The following is a 14,561-nucleotide window of genomic DNA, read 5'->3' on the forward strand; positions in this document are numbered from 1 at the left end:
CTGCTCTCAGTCATCTCCCACAAAAAGGATGACTCCTCAAACTGACAGTTTTTACAGCAGACTATCAGAATCTTGTAGAAACAGACCGTAATTCCACGAAACATGTCCTAAGGTGACCAGAAACATGCCTGGTTTTTTATTTCATGCTGCCGTAAATCCGGCTAGTCAATTACTATTAGGATCCTTCCCTGGCCTACAAGTATTTACTTAGGCATACTTTTCCTATCACGTACATGAGAACATCTCATCTCCAAGCAGCAGCAGTCAGCCTCTCTCCTCATGGCAAAATCTTCACAGCAACTTACTTTGTCTTTACAGCAAAGAATACTTAATTCAGTATGTATTAAAAAAACCATTTTGCTATAACATAACCCTTCTACTTAAAGTGAGAATACCTGACAAACTTTTTAATTTGTATCCTGCCATAACAGATCATTTCTTTGCAAGAATTAGTGTGATATGAAGATGCTATAAAAGTTCCACTGTTTACCATATCAATTACAAATACTAATTCACTCTTTAAAGAAACACACAATTTGTTCTTCAACTGCAGTTAGAAATCTAAGCAAAACTTCAAAACTACCTACAGCTCACAGAAAGAGTCAATTCACGTGTGATGCAATTTATCAGAACTTGTTCACACACACTGCCAGACAACGTGCCAAAATGAGAAACAGAACTGCTTCGCAATGCAACACCTCCCCCAAAAACACTTCTTTAATCCACCCAGCAAGTTCCCATTCTACAAGAGATTTCAACAGATTAGTCGATTAACCAGGTGTACTGTTCCAGGACACGGCTTCCAGTCGCAGTGGGGAACTGCAACGATTCTCGTACAAATTAGAAATGCTGCTGTGCGTTCTTCTGCTTCTGTTTTATGTGCGGAGGAAAGAAGAGAGACAAAAAGGCAATTCAAACCCAGACAAGCCTTGAGGAAATGAATGGTGGGAAGGATGGACACAGAGGGAGAGCAGTGTGTGATTCTGTGGGTGTGACCTGTGACAAGACCATCACGCACGTTGTTACGAATTACGTAAAACAGCATAAAACCATACCATGACTGATATTACTAGGTACCGTCACTCCAACAGGGACAGGGTTTCATCCACAAAGGTACACCCAGAGTCTGGACATACCTTCAGTCATTAATGCTAATTTATTCTTTTTAAAAACATATATCCCAATACTGCTTTCCCTGAAAAGCCTCAACCTGAAGCTTAATCTGCTTGGTTAGATGCAACAGTCCTTAGTGACTCTGAGTTTCCAGAGCTTCACCTACCCCAGAACATGAACTTGTCTTCCTTGACTGAAAAGTCATGTCAGCATTACAGCCTACACTACTTTACTTCGTTTATGCTGGCAAGGAACCTATCAAAACAACACGTAGTCAAAGCTGTTCATATGCTACATGATTTATGGTCAGAAATATCATCATCGTACCTTGATTTTAAATTCCAGTTGGGAGTTAATTGTGTACATCATTTCTGTCCGTTCCATTTTCCGAGCACCTTCGTTGCATAAACGCACCAGCTAGAAACGACACATTTATTTAACAGGTTTAATGTACTCAAGACTTGCAATACAAACTTTTGTTCCTTTATAAAATGCACTTCTGCGGAAGCATAAGACTTACACAGGACCTGACATTTTCACGCTGGGTCGCAGACACAATGTTTTCAAGACCAGGCTGAATGCGGCCCTGAGCGACCAGGTCAGACTCGATAGCCGATTCTGCCTTGAGGCTGGACTGGATGACCTCCTGAGATCCCCCTCAACCTGAATTATCCTACGACACTATGGTAATTATTTATGCTTCAGGGGAGTCCAGACGGTACAAAGGTTCAGCCCAAAGTTCTGACTGAGCAGGGTTATAGCTCCCTGATCCAAGTTAATGATCAGCTCCAAAATAAACAACCTTCCAGAGTGACACATCAGCGCGACATGCTGCCATGCCTACCGCGCACACCCAGCTCACCCACAGAAGGAAGTCCCAGCGCAAACGTTACAGTACCATCGTGTTAAACCAAGGCAAACAGTATCCCAGAAAAAGTTTCATTGCAGCTGACCCTAAGAATGCAATTTTAAAGCGTGCTACAGTTTTATTGAAGCCTGCACATGGGGGCGGGGAGCACATAAAAACAGGGAGGCAAAGAGAGAAAGGCATGAAAATGCATTCCCCTTAACCCCGCAACATCATGCATGGACTTCCCAACCACCAACGGGCCTTCTCGCCTTTTATAATCGAACGCTTTACACACCACACGCCGTTCCTACAGAAAAACCCAATTGTGCTGGCAGCAGCACAGTGCTGCCGAGTTTAGGGTATTTTCTTAAGTAATAAACAGTAATTTAGGCATAAAAAACAATCCCTAGTGGCCTTTCTTAAATAAAACAATTTAGAGTTTTTATGCTTCAGTGCTCTTCCCGTTTGCATTATTTATGCATGGAAAACATTAATTTTTCCCTTAAAATAGACAAGAATGTTCAAGGCCCAAGGTAATGTCTTGCCCCAACATGCAGAGAAAGATTTTTTTTGTTCAAATAAAGAATGCCCAGTACTTCACATTTCACAACGTCTGTGATGCACTGTAGTTTCTGAAATTCTGAGAGCTTGGAGGCAAAAAATAGCCAGTCCTTAGATCCTTAGGTTTTCTTTTCATACCAGCAGGTTCTGTTTTAAAGAGTTGTCTATTTCCAGAACATAAATATATTAAACAGATGGATTGGAATTTCCCACCAATTTTTAAAAAATTGTAATCTGATTGCTCAGGTTCAAATGGAAGGTACTGGAATTTATTATACAAGTAAGTGCTGTTGAAATCGACAATCTATGCGTGGAAAATGGACTTGTGCTCTTCTTCCACCATTGATTCTTGGCAAAAAAGCCTGACTACAGGAGAACAGCTTTGAACAACTGACAGTAGGTGATCTGGTTAATTTACAATAAAAGCAGAAAGAATGCTTAAGTTTGCTTAAAAAATTCAGCCTTTCTTTTCTCTACTGTCAGGACAGTGGTTTGGCTTTTTTTATATGTCTGGTCCACCATATGGCTTTCTGTTGCAATGTCTGGCAGCAAACAGAATAAATTTGTCCAACTACACAATGAAACAGGTGAACAAAATGAGTAATAAACATGAAAATTGATTCTCAAGTGTCCTGGGTTCGGCTGGGATAGAGTTCACTTTCACAAGAAGCTGGGAGGGGACAGAGCCAGGACAGCTGACCTAAACTGGCCAAGGGGGTATTCCACACCATATGACGTCATGCCCAGTATATAAACTGGGGGAGCTGGCCAGGGGGAGGAGGAATTGCAGCTCGGGAACGGGCTGAGCATCAGGTTCCAGGTGGTGAGCAACTGCATTGTGCATCACTCGCTTTATACACTCTTTTAGTAGTATGACTGTTATTATTACTTCTTCTCTCCTTGTGTTGTCCTATTAACTGTCCTTATCTCTACCCACAAGGTTCTACCTTTTTCTTCCGCTTCTCCTCCCCATCCCACCGGGGGGGCAAGGAGTGAGTGAGCGAGCGGCCGCGTGGTGCTCTGTTGCCGGCTGGGCTTAAACCACGACATCAAGTGACTAAGAAAAACCAAAAGCAGCCACTTCTCACGGTGGATTTTCGAAATGACAAAAGCATGAAGTGCAATTTAGGAAGGAAAACAGTCAAAGCAGAAAAAATTCTGCATCCAGATTAAACTGTTCAGAACGTACCTTGCTCACTTCTTTCAGAGCTTGCTTGCAGTTCTCGTATTTTGCTGAATCCTTAGGAGTTTTCTGACAAATAGTCTGAAATAAAATGTCAGTTACTTCAGAGGACTAAGAAGCACAGATTGCAACAAATACAGAATTTTACATACATATTAATTGAAATCAAAGAGGTGAAGTCACAGCTGTGGACCGGGATAAGTGAGGGAACACTAGATCGCTTCTTCAGAGTGCTTCGTCACCCTAAGGAACGCCTCCCTTGAAAGCTTTTTGGAGCAAAGTGATGCTTTGCACCTCTTGGCCAACCTCCATCCATGGCAACACGGTGGAAGAGGCAGGCCATCTCCTTCCAGGAAAGGCAAGTTTCTGCCATCTTGTCTCTAACTTTTTGCAAACCACAACGAAATCCCACTGCAGCCGTACAGAACCAGGTTCTTCCTGTTCCAACGTTAAGCTTTTCTGGAAGTTGAAATACCCATTTATGTACAACCGTACTTGCAGTAAGAAAACTGTCCCAGATTACTCTGGTCTGACCTCTTTGTGGAAGGCAAGTATTTCCAAAGGATTATCAGAAAAGGCTCTTAAGGCTACACTGTACCATGGAAGAATATACACAACAGTATTATTTCATTAAAACAAAAAAAGCACATGGAAGGGAAGACAGCTGCAGCATCCAAACAGAGGAAGCACTGGAAAGTAATGAAAAGTAAATCCAATCTATGACTTACACATGACAGTTTTATCTATTGACAGAGTTTATTCTTATGAATTAGAGGTGTAGATGAAGTCCTATCAGAAACAGGCATTTTGAATCAATGACAGACCAGTTAAATCACTTTTTTGATTGAGAAACAAAAACATCACAAGATATTTTACACTAAATTAGTCTTTGGTTTAATTATGTTCCCTCCTCTCTGAATGTAGCTGGAGCCATATTTCTGGTACTAAACCTTAAAAGTCAAATCCACTTTGAAGTCTGAATGTAAGGTTTACACAACCATCTCCAAGAAAAACAAACAAACAAACCAAACAGTGGAAAATAAAAGGCTTGGTTTGCTTGTTTAGATTCTTTTTGCTGAAGAGGGGAAGGAGGTGAAGAAAAGAAAAAAACAAGGGGAAGGCACACCTAGTGACACACGCAAAGATTATTATTCCATTTTTTACCTAGAAATGTACTGCAGAGAAGAGAGTATTCGATGTTCATGAATGAACTAACTAACTATCCACATGACCAAATTAATCAGTGCACAATTTGCAAATATACAGGAGAACAAAATTATTAGTCCTGTTTCTGGATCCTACCAATGCTAGAATCTGAGCCTGGATTTTAATCTGCACCGTTGCTGGTGGTCCAGCTCATAAATTTAGTTCTGGCATCTTAACTGAAATACCATGAATCTTGGTGTGAACTTTGCTTCACAAATATTCATTTGCACTTCATCGCACTTCCTAAGTCACCCAGTAACCTGCACAGGAAGGGAACATCTCACAGCGTAACACGCTGGTGGGAAAGCGACCGTATCAATACTGCTCCACCCACAAATAGCTCCCGTGCCCCTGAGAACGCAGTTCATTCCTCAGGGCTACACCGTGACCCTCCTAACTGAGGGTCTTAATGACCCTGTTCCTGAAAGTATTTACTGCAAAGGGACCCTTACCTAATCTGCATGATAGGAAGTCTTGTTTTTTAAGCCGTAGGGTTTAATTTTAATCCTAACACTATATACAATTTCTGTGCTAGGTTCCTCCTTTGTTTCAGAATCATTTTGACCCTTTACTGTACAATTTTTCTATTAGAATGTCTAAACATTTAACTTTTGAATGGGGGATCAGGAGCAGGAGGTACCAGTCACAGTAAGCAAACAAATGCTACAGTACTTCATAATCAACAGACCAGGATCTACAGCCCTGTATAAGTAAGAAGATATGAAGAGGCTGGAATGAACTAGGAACTGAATATGAAACAATGCTAACATTAAAAGAACATGCATCAAGGAAAAAATAGGAAAATAACTCTGTTCTCACATCCATCAGTAAGGGAAGACGAGTAACTCTCTGCATGGGAAGAATGAGGAAAGAGATCATTGGTAAATTCCGGCAATCTTCATGGGACTCGATCCGTGACAACACCTCTTTAAATGCTGGATTTGTGGCTCTGGTGGGAAAATGGGGGAGAGAATTAAACGGTATGTTTTACCAAAGAATTGTGAAAGTTGCTAGATTTTAAATGAATCATGATTTTATTTATAGAAAAGTGTGATTTGAAGGAGTCATATCAACTAAGTCTTCAGCTTTATTTACTTAGATATGCAAGACCAGTACGGACATTTAGAAACCTCAAGTTCTGCACTCACTTTCATGTATGGGAAACAGACTCATACGTAACGTAGAAGGAAAGTATGGCTTTGACATTGATTAAACTGTACTTATCAGTGGAAAGGGAATGTAACACATGACCACAAACAGGATTGAACTATGCAAGCCAGGCATATCTGCACTCTCAATTACTTCAAAGGAACTTGTACATTAAGGAAAGCTAAGCATGTAAGTACATGCTTAGTTGGAAGCCATCGGTTTTGCACCAAATACCACAGCCTACTACTCACTCCTACCCGCTCAAAAGGGGGTGATTTTGCAATCATATTTTAAAACCAGTTCTTACAGTAATTTCTGCAGTGTTCGCTGCTGATAGACTTCATTGGTGCAGTATTTTACATACGGATCAAATGTTGAAGAAGTGTGCTTTTCAACTATATCACTAATATCATCAATAAAGATGTTGTTCTGATGTCTTGCTTCAAGTTCTTTAAAGAACCTGTGAAAAAAGAAAATAGATTGCTCATTTTTACAAAAAAATAGCAGACTTTCTCTCGCAACATTTTACACTTCACCTGACACAACCCATGACTTTTATAAACTAATGACAACTTGAATGGTTTGTGAAAGGGTGAGATCATCTCTGCTTTGGCAGCACAGTAAGGGAAATCTTTACACCATACAAGTCAGAGGGTGGCGGTGTCACCTGGCAGAGCTCAGCATAAGCAACGCTGGCAAAGTTACTTCCCATTCTCTAGCCGCCAAAACCGAAACAGCATTACTGATCTGGTTAGACTAGAATTTCCAGAAACAGGGTTGAAAAAGAAACGAAACAACTTCAAGCACACATTAACACATTTCCTCTTGTAATAAAAGGAAATACAATACCAGAGATGTTCAATGAAATAAAGTTGTGTGTGAACTGCTAAACTAAGAACAAAAAAATATATATAGCAGGCTGAGCCGGACAAGGTGCTCAGGTACCATCCCCTTCAATCTACCGTTGAAAACAAACACAGATTGGAAACCGTGAAAACGGAAGAGACACCAAAATCCAGAGCTGACTCTTTCCCCTAAACATGCTTGTTCTCAGAACTTCCCTATTCGTCCTCTGTTCCACACGCGAGTCCCTTTGGCTTCTGAAAGCTTTCCACTCCTTTTTACATTTCTAATTTTACCAGAAAACAAAAGCCTTTATTTCTGCGATGCTTATTAGAAATATCTTACTGTTTGGGGCATAAGAGCTCACACAGATCAGCTACTGCGGTCATTAGAATTACCTACACTGACACTCTGACATCAGTGCAATCCTTAAAAATCTAGAAGCTGCTGAAAATCTCTCATATACTAGTCTCGCCTGCAGCCTTTATACAAGATGATTCACTAAAAGAATCCTGAACTCCCTAGAGTAAACCAGCTAATAAAAAAATTCTCATATAGCACACAAAAATGAAGGAAATACTTGGAACACATGATCTCACATCAAGCTACAATATTTTGAAACATTTTTTATCTTATTTCGGTCCTTTATTACATTTTCTCATTACTAACACTGGCTCTTCAAAATCTGTCACCTTGCAGCATTTCATTTTTTTTAAGTGTGCCACCAACGTTCTCCATAGTTTGTTTTAGAAACAAACCTCAAGCATGTAAGAAGAGGAGAACAGGATGAACAGCAGCTTATCATACAAGTGTTTAACAACATGGGTTAACTAAAATTAAGACTTCTTCAGATGTGCTTAGAAGCAGCTGCCTGAATTGAGTGGTTGCCAGATCCCCACTCACCAATCACACAGTCAGAAGAATCAAGGGGTTTTTTTTGTTTTGGTTTTGCATTTTTTTGTTTGTTTGGTTTTGTTTTTTAAAGTTCTGACACATTAACAGTGGATTGAACTGACTGATGTTTACCAGTATTATCATTTAATGAGAAACAGGACACTGCCTACAAATAGATATAAAGCTGTCTACTACAGCGCGCAGTTTTCTCCTCACTCTTCCCCTTTAAGTGGTGCAGCGGTATTTTTTAAAAGCCTTGCCACTTTTGGAATGCATTCCTCCAGCATCCTTCTATCCCCGACCCATCTTATTTGTCCTGGTTTCAGCTGGGACAGAGTTAACTCTCTTCTTAGTAGCTGGCACAGTGCTGGGTTCTGGATTTAGTGTGAGAATGATGTTGATAACACGCTGATGGTTTAGTTGTTGCTAAGTAGCGCTTATCTTAAGCCAAGGACTTTTCAGTTTCCCATGCTCTGCCAGCAAGCAGGTGTGCAAGGAGCTGGGAGGGAGCACGGCCGGGAGAGCTGACCCGAACTAGCCAAAGGGGTATTCCATACCATGGAACGTCATGCCCAGTATATAAACTGGGGGGAGTTGGCCGGGAGTGGCAGATCGCTGCTGGGGCATCGGTCAGTGGGTGGCGAGCAATGGCATTGTACATCACTGGGTTCCCCCCCCGCCTTTTTTTGTTATATTCCTTTTCATTACTGTTATTATTATTATATTTCATTATTACTATTGTTAGTATTATATTTTAATTTAGTTATTAAACTCTTCTTATCTCCACCCATGAGTTTTACTTTTTTTTCCCCTTTCCTCCTCCTCACCCCACTGGGAGGGGGGAGCTGGAAGCAGCTGCGTGGTGCTGAGTTGCTGGCTGGGGTTAAACCACAACATATTTCAAAGCACGAAGTATTTCAAGTTGTCACTGACTTGTGTTACGCTACCTATTTGGTTTTTTAGTATCAAGAACATACTAAGTTGCTATGAGATCTCATACAATACATGGACAAATACTAAAGTTAACAGTTGCCTGAAATTTCATTGGGGTCCAAGAAGAAAGTGGGGGGGAAGTCTCCAAGTCACACAGTCTACAATTTCTCATGAACCACAACAGTCAGATTTCAGCCGCTGACCACCATGAACTGCAGACAACTGGAATTCGTTTCTACTCTACTCAGTCGTGTTTATAGTTGGGAGAACTTCTCAGCGCACTGCCAATTCACTTTGCTCAGGAAATCAGGAAATACTACATTTCTTCCTGCTGTATGTTATGGCACACCGACAAGGTGTTTGACCATGCTGGGCTAGAACTTCCACTTTTAGAATTTATCTGGTGCTTCATCAATGACATCATTAGTCACAGTCATTGTTAGGAACAGTAAAAATCTTGGATAGTAGAAGATTTAAAAAAAAAAAAAAAAAAAAAGAAAAAAGAGAGGGGCAGAGAGAAGCAGCATACCCAAGTCCCATCCCCCACAACACGTACTGTAAGAAATATTACCTCTGGAAATCATGCATCAAAGTTTGAATCAAAAGTTGTCTTTTTTTGCTAGCAGATTTGCTCCAATCTGCTAATTACTATATACAATCAGTGAACCAGACACATCATAAAAACCTTTTACTTAAAATTGTAGGATAGATCCTGTCATACAGATCAGTACTGAGTGATCACATTCAATTTAACTAACTATGAATTAGTTGCGCTGTGTGACTGCATTTTTTGCTTAATACCAGAAGGATTTACTTAAAGCATTTGTTTCTGTTAAATCCAGAACTTTTCTGGTTAAAGTTAGATCCAATTAAGTGAAAGTCAAATAGCATCATCAGACAGCATTTGATTTCCCTCATCTTGCCCTTACGTTGTTTAAAAGAAACATCCAACTTGTAATACTTTAAAACTCCCCCTCCCCTAAAGGCTACGTGCCAAATTTAGAAACGCAGGTTTCATTCATTTCCTGTTTGTTTCTTTTTATAGCACAAGATCCAGAAGCACTAGAGATCTCACCAACACTGGAGCATGCCCTGTCTTTATGACAAGAGTTTCCTCCTTAAAGTTTTGGTGGTTCCTGTTAAGGGTCTTCCCGTGTCTTTAGGCAGATCATTAACACGCTGGTAATCACCAATCAGGAACAATGTCCTAATACTTGCTCAGGCAATTTTCTTAAGCTATTTTTCCTACTCATTAGCACTGCTTTAATCAATGACCAATATCCACAGCTTTCTCAAAAACTCCAGTTAATTCAGCTATATAAACACAAACGTGCAGTGCTACATACACAATGTTACAAGCTATTCATACAATTCACCTTTATAAGGCCCAAACTACGTCTCATTTACAATTGCAAAACTCCCATCAACAGAGTTCTACTTAAGCAGATGCCATGAATCATTTTGCTTCATATTTCTTCTCAACATTTACTCTCCCTTCACCCCTAGATAAAGAAATTAACTGAGCAGGACTTACATTCTCATGAATACTGTATCTTCCTATACTGGATATTCCAAAATTAGACTGGACTGGATTAAAAAAAAATTCTAATTAGGCAGAGAAAAGATTTTAACTAGGCAGGCCAAATTAGAGTTAGAAAAACAATTATCTTATGGAATCAGTTATTATCTGGGACCAAAAACCATGTAGAATCAAACAACAGCACATAAAAGGCATATATAGAAAGGTCAGAGGTACTACAAAAAATCTAAATAGTTTATTTACATCAAGGGTCACTATAGAAGAAAACTGATACCAAAGCCTTGCTGGTGAGTGAGACTGGGAAAGAGCAGACTTGGTGGAAGATCTGTCTGAAACTGAAGTAAATGTGGAACACCAGAAGTCACCAGAACCAGGTGATCAGCACCCAAGGGAGCCAAGAGGAAAAAAAAATTCTGATAAAGTTACTATGAGATCATTTTATTCTGTTTGCAAAATGACAGAACACACGTAACAGCATTACTAGGTTGGCAAGAGGGACAGATGGTATAGTATCATTACGGTTTTGTACACAGGTTACATAGCAGTCATAGACTCAAGGTTCTCAAACATTTATCTGACTTTTTTCCTACTGCTTACGGTACTAATTTTTTATCTCCTTGCGGGTTCACGCAATTCTCCATTGCTAACCATTCTGGACAGTGCTATTGTTCCTCTCTGCCAGAGGCCACAGTCACTGAAAATGTCAGTCCGTCACCATCAAAGCCATTCTGTATGTGGAAGTGAACTGCAGTCTGGCTTGCAGATCACTTATTTCAAAGCTCATTATTATTATTATTGCTTAACGTTTTCGAAGTTACAATGACCTACATGTCTGGTGTAAAGAAGGTTATAATGCAGATTTAGCTTCATAGTGATGTTGCTGCTGACACATTACTATCCAGCAACAGAAAAAAAGCCATTGGAGTGGAAACAAGTACAATTTAGCTTCCTCCTCTTAGAGATAAGGGACCTGGAAAAACAATTACCAATTCCAGATAACTTCAGATAAAAGTAATAAAAATTTCTGATTAGCCTCGCCAAACCTGACTCTTCTCATCAGGAACAGAAGCTTAACATCTGCATCACAATTTTTTTTATTTTGGGGGGGGGGGGGGGGCCAACGAGGGGGAGGCAAATTTAAAGTAGTAAAAATGGGAAAAATTATAGCCTTATTTCCATAAAATTTTTATGCTGAATCAGATCAGAGCTTTTAGCAAAAGAATGGCTGAGAAGAGGGTGATTAAAGTGAGGGACTGCATCCATAGGTGTTTGAAATTAATCAGTTTGTTCCAGGAGTTACCACAATCTAAATAACGGAAAACAATACATAAACACACACACACACACATTTATAATGCCAAACACTGCAAAGCTAACAGTCCATAAAAATACCTTTTATTAGGCAATATCCAATGAGCAACTACAAAGCCAAACAAGAAGGAGAAAAAAAAAAAAAAAAAAAAAAAAAGACCCTGACAGTCTATCTGTTCGTCCTGGAACAACTTTCAGCAAGCCTACCCACAAGTAACTGTCCTACTGGCCAGCCACTTCCCTTTTCAACTATTTATAGTATTCTGGCAGAAATCCAGAACAATAAAAAGGCCATGGCAACCCTGCCAATACATTCTGTTACAGCCAGATTCTTGAGATAGCGGGTAAGCGCTCGTAGCATCTAGCTCAATGGTATGCATTTCAGAAAAACAAATCCTGGTTCAACCAATTAATACCCACTGACAAATGAACTCACAAAGAACACTCTGTGGCACTAGAAATGTAAATCTTTTTGATAAATTATGAAGACATCACAACAGGAGTCTTCATTTTAAAAACCTTTCCCATGCTGAACAAAGTAATGCTTTTTATACTACTGAGAAGCAGGGTGCTTCTGCCTGTCTCCCCGAGTCTGAAAAGTTACCTACATACTCATTTGTCACAGAACAAAATGATCTCTTGCATGTCACAAACAATGAATTTATAAATCATTTTGTGAAGCTTTCTAACAACAAGGATGAGGCTATTCCCATGCACCACACTTGCTAGAACAGCCAAACTAACAAACAGCAAGCAAAGACCTCGACTGGACGCATAACTTGTCTCATTCTCTACAAACCTGGGTTGTCACCTGCAATCCCTAGCTTCACAATAACCAAGTGTTATAGTCTTAGCAAATACTGATGTTGTTACTATATGCAAGAGAACTAATCAATCTTAATCTTCTTCTTGGGAAGAAATTCTTGTTAATATAAAAATGAACCATACAAAAACATAGATTAAGCATTGCTTAGTCCTGAGGGAAGTGTATCAGCCAGGGAACTCTCCACCACAGTCTAGAAATGACGGTGATTTAGAGAGTGCCGAGGAAACTCTCCAGAGAAAGTCTGGAATTTGTCATTTCATTTCAAATGACAAGTTTCCCCATCAGGCTCCTGCCCGCCTCCCTCTCAGAGCCCCACGGGTACCACCGCGGCCACACACCTCCCGGCAGCCCTGCGCCAGAGCGAGACCGCAAACACTCCCAGGTTAATCCTTCTCACAAGGGCACCTGTGCCAAGTTGGCAACCGCCTCACTTCCATAACCGAAGGAAAGCAAGTTCAAAGTGCAAGTACTAATCACCACGTTACACTCTTTTACAGCGCTGCGCAGGTGCTCTTCAGAAGGCAGAGCAGCAATGCCTGTCACCGGCAAGGCCAAGGGACAGGACACAGCGCTGCGAGATGACACAGCACAGCTTCAAGTGCTGCTGGAGTTCTCTGCGCCATTGCAGGCACTTCAGCCTCTTTTCTACACACCTGTAGGAGAAGTTATCCGGGGCAGCAAACTATCACACATGCTTAAAAGGTAGGGAGAAAGTTGCAGGTTTTGATACTGCTGCACATAAAGCTGCTTTTCCTATAAAATGTACAAATAAATGTCTGTATCCATGATCTTCGTATTGATACAGCCATATCCATAGTAGAAGTTACGGTATGACACGTAGGACAGTAAATACGACACTTGGGCAGGCAAAATTTCATAGATATAAACACTGCACAGACCAACCTCACTGTTGTCCAGAGTAACATGGAGCAATGCAATGTAACTCATCTACCTGCAATGAAAGCTTTCATCTCATGAATTTGAGGTTTAAAACCTCATTCAAACAAAGCACATTGACCCAACGATACATGAGAGGAGCCAAGGGAACATACATATATCCTCCCACTACGACAGCCTTGCTAAACACAGATATTTCTAGACTTACTAACAACTTGGTGCCTTTTCAAAGCTACACATTCTTTTTATGCAAGAAGGGCAACAGCAGTTCTCAGACTGACCTCTTGAAGACTTATCGCTCAGTCTCAACTAAGAAAGGCTGCTTCTTCATTCCTTATCAGTCTCTGTACAAGGAAAGCAGAGATGCAAGTTCGAATAACTGTTGAACATCCATCCCCTTTACTACCAAAGAAATACGCAGATAAATAGCGTTTTCCTCTTTTGTGCTTCCTGCAGCACCAGTAAATCTGAAAATTGGTGAAAGATTTGTAAGCTGCTACTAGAACAAACCCTGCAAGACCCAACAACAAAGCACAATCGCTTGAGAGGATCTGTGCGGGCACCAAGTTTCAGATGATCGTGACAGTGATGCTCTGCAGGAGAGGATGCATAAACACCTACCGGATGAATAGTTCTTGGGTTACCGACGGAAGACTTTAAAATTTAAGTACTTTTGTTCTACTGTCCTTAAACACAAATATTCACATAAATAACTCTCTATGCAGAGGTTAGGCCACAGAAGAAGAGCCAGAGGCTCCAAGAAGTCAGCTATGAATGCTGCTGTGGGGTTTTTTTTGTTTTTCTGTTTTAAACAGAGAATATGTTTACATAATATACAGACGGGTTTCAGTACAAATAAATATTATGGCAGATGGTAGCTTCATGCCATACTTCTGGCAATGCCAGCTTCCACAGCTCTTGTCCAACTTATTCACTCCTTTTCCTACCATGCCCTTTCAGGTACGTCACCGCAATTACCTGTGGGCTGACACTTGATGAGATCTGGGAACTGCTCTGACAGGGATGTGAGGGAGGTGAGAGACAGAAAACTCTGACCAGGTTTGTTTTGTGGGTTATTTTTCAGCTACATCTCGTCTAGCTGGCAGCTGGCTGAACTGAGAAGGTAACGGGGAAGGGGGAAAACCTCCAGGCACCACTAGCACCAAAACCGGACCTTTTACATGAGTGTGCAAAAAATTAAGGATACAAATAAACAAACTCTACTATGCTGGTCCTACAACAGCCCTCTACAACA

At 40.5% G+C, this 14,561-nt stretch overlaps 1 protein-coding gene across 1 annotated transcript in view; it reads right to left on the minus strand.

Moving 5' to 3' along the window:
* The window catches only part of ARHGEF26 (Rho guanine nucleotide exchange factor 26), a 61,174-nt gene that overhangs the window by 22,397 nt on the left and 24,216 nt on the right, over positions 1–14,561 (minus strand). Inside the window, exons 6-9 of the mRNA XM_050902785.1 lie at positions 6,370–6,522; positions 5,733–5,862; positions 3,714–3,788; positions 1,441–1,530 (exon numbers count right to left, since the gene is read on the minus strand). Coding sequence (XP_050758742.1) covers positions 1,441–1,530; positions 3,714–3,788; positions 5,733–5,862; positions 6,370–6,522 — 448 coding nt within the window. The remainder of the gene's footprint in view (positions 1–1,440; positions 1,531–3,713; positions 3,789–5,732; positions 5,863–6,369; positions 6,523–14,561) is intronic.

Source organism: Gymnogyps californianus, chromosome 10 (genome assembly GCF_018139145.2).
Source record: "Gymnogyps californianus isolate 813 chromosome 10, ASM1813914v2, whole genome shotgun sequence".
Lineage (NCBI taxonomy): Eukaryota > Metazoa > Chordata > Aves > Accipitriformes > Cathartidae > Gymnogyps > Gymnogyps californianus.